General features: G+C 41.1%; 1 protein-coding gene across 1 annotated transcript; it reads left to right on the top strand.

Moving 5' to 3' along the window:
* Positions 1-3976: 3976 nt before the first annotated feature.
* On the top strand, positions 3977-5069 carry LOC104850815 (olfactory receptor 7G2). The gene has a single exon (XM_010607908.2). The coding sequence runs from the start codon at positions 4134-4136 to the stop codon at positions 5067-5069; it is 936 nt and encodes a 311-aa protein (XP_010606210.1). The 5' UTR covers positions 3977-4133.
* The last annotated feature ends 479 nt before the right edge of the window (positions 5070-5548 follow it).

Here is a 5548-nt window from a genome sequence, read left to right on the forward strand (position 1 = left end):
ACTTTCCTCGAGGATGAGCCCCCTTTTATCCTGAGCAGAATTGTGCTCCTTCTCAGACCTGATGACTTGTCAAAGACCTTGAAATTTACTGGAGTACTTGGGGAGGGTGGCGGGGAAGCTGTTTCACTTTGTGAATTCTCATTGCTAGGACTGCTGACACAAAAGACCACAGACCAGGTAACTTAGCAACAGAAAATTTTTTTACCCCATAGTTGCAGAATATAGAAATTTGAAGATCAATATGTTGGTAGGGTTGGTTTTTCTCCTTGGCTTATAGCTAGCTGACCATCTTCTCCTTGTGTCTTCAAAGTGTATGTGTGTGTATATGAGTGTGTGTGTGTGTGTGTGTGTGTGTGTGTGTGTGTGTGTGATAATATCTTCTTGTAAAGATACCAGTCCTATCAGGTTAGGTTTCACCCTACTGAGCATATTCTAACTTAATACTTTTTCAAAGAATTATCTCTAAATACCATCATAAACTTAGGGAATTAGGGAAAAAGATTTCAACACACAAATTTTAGAGGGTACAGAAGTTGGTTCTTAGCAATCAGCTCCTTGATTCATCTTGGTGGTTTTGATCCAGCATTGTACAGAAAGCTTTTGTTCTATGCTGGTAGGTGATTCAAGGGCTCTGGCTAGAGAGGAGGAGATGCAGAGGTTCTGCCTCCCCCTTTTCTGCTTCCTAAAACTCCCCAAAAGTTTGTATAGGAACAACAGAGACTAGAGTTATAGAAATACCCCTCACCTCATTCCAGAATTAAAACCTGGGACATTATACGATTGTTTCAGGTCTTTAAAAATAAAGTAATAAGTATACACAATTTATAAACTATATTCTCCTGCATTCCTCTTCTTTTCTCCAAATATGACATCAGGAATATAATGGGGTTCCCCAAATGCATGCCTCTGTATTGTAAATATGGTCACATTTATCCACCTAGCTTTCTATTGGGCTATTATTCTGTCTGTCTGTCTATCTATCTATTGTCTATTTAGCACCTATATGTCTATCTGCTGTCATCTACCTATGTGTTAAAAGGCATACTTATCACTTGGGGACTCTAAATTGTAATGTAGCAAGACAACGGGATACTCTAGTAGCAAAAATTTATGAAGAATGACTAAATATGCCCGAGCTATTTTTAAAAAATCACCAAAGACCATCCTTTATGAATGGCATATGCTGTAAGACTCCATTTATGTAAAGCTTACCACACACAACATTATGCAGTCTTTCTTATTTGAAAGAATAATACCAACTTGATGAAAAGTTAGCAGAATAATGTATGTCATGTCAGTGCGGTAGTTTCCCTGGGGAAAGAAAAAAAATCAGTTCTGTGCAAGAATATAAAATGGAGGCTTCAAATATACTTCTAATATTTGTGTACTAAAGATGTCTAAAGGCAAAAAAATGGTGAAGTATATGGGTTTTTATCGTATGATAGCACTTATTTTATTTTTTATTAGTATACATTTGCAGTACACACAGTTTACAGTCATCTTGGGGAGTGACGAGTACATGTGCATAACACAGCTGGGCTCTTTTTAATTCCCCTACCCCTCCATGAAGTAGATGCGTTTTTAACTGGTGAGTGATGCATGCTGACCGGCACGGTTTTACTTTCCATCGTGCCTGAATAATCTGTAATAAAATACACTTCTCTGGGAAGGTTAAAATATTTCCAGTTTCCTCAGGGAATGTTATTTACGTATGCATTTTTCCTAGTTTAGGCAGTCATAGTTTTGTGATTCCTGTGTCTGATGCTCTTGCCATTTAATTCATTTTCAGTGTTAGATGTTGAGGAATATCGGTATCACGGATGCACCTTTCTGTACTTTTCTGCAAACCAGTATTCCCAGTGGTAGGTTTAGTGCATGAACGCTTCCCTGAAGTGTGCACTTCTTATGCTCCAGATGTCTATTCCTCCCAAGGGGTGAATAGGAGCACTTGCTATTATCATGCACGCAAAAGGACAGATCAGTACCAGGGTTCCAGTTGCCAGCACTGTGCTGGTTGCTTTGTTGTATTTGTTTCTCATGAATCAAAACATCCACATGCAGTCTCCTCCCCAATTTACCGAGGCATAATTACACAAAGAAAAACTGTATATTTAAGATACACAATATGTGGCGAATTCTAAACGGATAAATGATCATCAAACTACAGCTAAAGGACACATTCATCAAGCAGCTTCATTAAGAGAATACCCTGGCTTCTGGTATAGTTGAAGGCTTTCCCTCATTCAGAAAGCAAATGCCAGATCCTGGATTAAATTCAGAGTGTGTGAATCTGATATTACAGCAAATAATCATCATCGTAGTGCTTCTGTCTTCCCCAAGAGAGGAAGACCTCTGCTCTCCAGGGACCCTCGTATTCGTGATGCAGAGACCTTTTGTAAATAATCTAAAAACCTACGCAATGTTAGGAAAATATGAGTTCTGTCTCTAATTTAAGTCTGCTTTGTTTAGTTCAACATTAACAGACACTGGAGGCATTGACCGTGAAATGGGACATCTGGCCTCATCCCTGGCCTTGAACACCCCCTTCCTGTGCACTAGAACAGATAGCTAGAAGAATCTTAAGGTAAACTCCCCAACTGCAAAAAACTGTTACATCTGGGTTAAAGTTAACGATCTTGGGACCATGATGTGGACTGTGAGAATGAAATGTAACCACCCAAATGAAGTCAAGGCTGTAAAACCTTATAAAAGCAGGAGTTGTAGCCCAGTGGGTCCTCGATCCAGGCACGGCTTATGTGCAATCAACCCTCGTTGATGAGTAAATTTGTTATTTTACTTCCTTTCTGCTGCCTCTCTGTGGGTCACTTGCAAATTCCTTCCACAACATTAGGAAACCTGGTTACCTAGATTGGTGGCATCTTGACCCCTCTGCTCTCTGAAAAACAACAAATTGGTTTTTATTTCAACCTCTCTACACAGGGGCCTCTGTATTTCATTCTTTCCCTCCTATTGCTAGTACTCGTTTATTCTGTGTAATGATTCGCTACCTCTCTCACTAGGGAAAGACATTCCCTTAGGCTAAGACAAAGTGTTTTAAACACCGTTACCCATTTCTTCTGGAATTTACTGCGAAAGCAGATTTCTTGCATTTCCAGGGAGAGGTCTTAATGGGCTCGAAGTGAAAGGACGCATTTTCTAATTATTTTCAAGTCTAGCTGGATGCATCTCCCCTCCCTCCATGCTTAACTGCAGAAGTGGTAGAAGTGGGTGTCCCTAGAAAGAAAGGGAAACAAAAAGAAAACCTTTGTTCATGATTAAAACTATACTGGGAATTTCAAAGACCTATGGGGTACTTTAGCAAGACTGACGTTATGCTGCCCACAGACATTGGCAGAAGTTGGTCATGAGAATCAACCCAACAGCTAGACCATCTTAACTTCTGATTCCGTGTGTGCCAAACACGAACAGTGTACTTTACGCTCATTGCTTGTCCTTGTGACCTTCACATCGGGGGCGGGGGTGGGGGCAGAGCATTAAGCACCTTGGCAGTAATTTGATAAACCCTTCAGATGACCTGAAGTCCTTCAGATGCCATCACTGCAGACTGTGGCTTTAGAAGACATATTTCATAAATTCATCCTCCTCTTTATTTCTATTGAAGGCACGGACTGTTTCTTTTTTTTCCCCCCTCATTGAGTTTATTGGTACTTTTTAGGCATAGAGCACAGTTACATTCATCATTGGGATCTTGTTCTCTGAGCCACGGGCTATTTCTTATGGAAATTGTATGTCTTATTTCTTAACAGTCTCAGCACTCACCACAATATGTGAAAAGGAGTTGGTTTCCAATAAAGGGCATGGAAGTTAAAGGAGAAGAGAGGAGAGGAGTGGAAGGGATCAGTGACAAAATATCTGAATAAACTTTTGGTTCCGTAGTGTACACGAGAAGACCATTTTCCTTTTGTTTTTGAAAAACCCTGGCTCTCCGTCTTTAGATATATAAAACCCACCTGAAGCATGGGTCCTCATTCTTATATCTTGTCATCAGTAAGACTATAAATGTAACAAGGATCTTCCTAAGAAGTCACCATGTCATACTCCTGCTGCTTGTCTCAAAACAAGTCATTTTATTTTATTTTCACACCGTCTTTCCTGTGAGATTAGCCAGTAACATGAAACCCACTAACCAAACAACTCTTTTAGAATTCCATCTTTTGGGACTGACAGATGACCCAGAACTGCAGCCCCTCATCTTCAGCCTGTTCCTGTCCGTGTATCTGGTCACCATCCTGGGAAACGTGCTCATCATCCTGGCCATCAGCTCTGACTCCCACCTCCACACCCCCATGTACTTCTTCCTCTCCAACCTGTCCTTCACTGACATTTCTGTAAGCACAACTGTACTTCCAAAGATGCTGGTGAACACTCAAGCAAAGGATCCGAGCATCACCTACATAGGCTGCCTCTTCCAGGCATATTTTGCTCTGCTTTGTAGTGCCTTGGAAAACTGTCTCCTCGCAGTGATGGCCTGTGATCGCTATGTGGCCATTTGTCACCCACTGAGGTACACGATCGTCGTGCACCCTGGACTCTGTGTCCTGCTGGTTCTACTCTCTCTGCTCATCAGCACTGTGCACACCCTGATCCACACTCTGACGGCACTGCGGCTGTCCTTCTGCACAGACCTGGACATCCCTCACTTCTTCTGTGAACTTGCGCAGGTCATCAAGCTCTCTTGTTCTGATACCTTCATCAACAACCTGCTGGTATACTTAGCGGGTATCATATTTTTTGGTGTACCTCTTTTTGGGATTATTTTTTCTTATATCCAAATTGTATCCTCTATCCTGAAGATCCCATCAGTGGGTGGAAGGTACAAAGCGTTTTCCACCTGTGGGTCTCACCTCTCAGTTGTGTCCTTGTTCTACGGGACAGGTTTTGGAGTCTACATGAGTTCTGCGGTTACTGACTCCTCCATTAAGAATGTAGTGGCTTCAGTGATGTACATTGTGATCCCTCCAACACTGAACCCTCTTATCTACAGTTTGAGGAACAAGGAAATGAAGAGAGCCTTGAGGAGTCTCATTGTTGGAATATCTCTTGTGTGATTGTATCCTTGGCTTAGAGCTTTGGTTTCTGGAATAAGTTCAAATTGCAATAATATAGAGGAGCTAAAATGCTCGGTTCTGTGAAGTCTACTTGGACTTCAACCCAAATTTTGCTGTTTGTCCAGGGGTGTGGTGTTTGACAAATGACTTCAATCTCTAAAGTCCATCTTATTGCTTGTTGTTGCACCAGAGTTAGGCATTCAGTGTTAGCAATTCTGTGTGGCCCTCATGGTTAGGGTCACATCGTTTGCGCCACAGTGTACACCTGTTATGAGGCAAATTCAGTAATTTCATACTCCATGAACAAATTACTGAAACTTGTCATGGGAAAATAGTCTCCTATCAGGGTCATCTTACCACCTACCCTATTCAGTTTCATGAATTATGAATCTTATAATATTTGAAATTTTGAACTTCTTCAGTGGAAATGCTTTCATTTCTCATAAAAAGGAACCCTAAATCTACTATGCTTAGACAGG

The sequence above is a fragment of the Fukomys damarensis genome, unplaced genomic scaffold, assembly GCF_012274545.1.
Source record: "Fukomys damarensis isolate Sample0158 unplaced genomic scaffold, DMR_v1.0_HiC HiC_scaffold_37, whole genome shotgun sequence".
Lineage (NCBI taxonomy): Eukaryota > Metazoa > Chordata > Mammalia > Rodentia > Bathyergidae > Fukomys > Fukomys damarensis.

What these genes read in the sequence shown, in the direction of transcription:
- LOC104850815 (XM_010607908.2), top strand. Translation starts at nt 4,134, where the DNA reads ATGAAACCCACTAACCAAACAACTCTTTTAGAATTCCATCTTTTGGGA.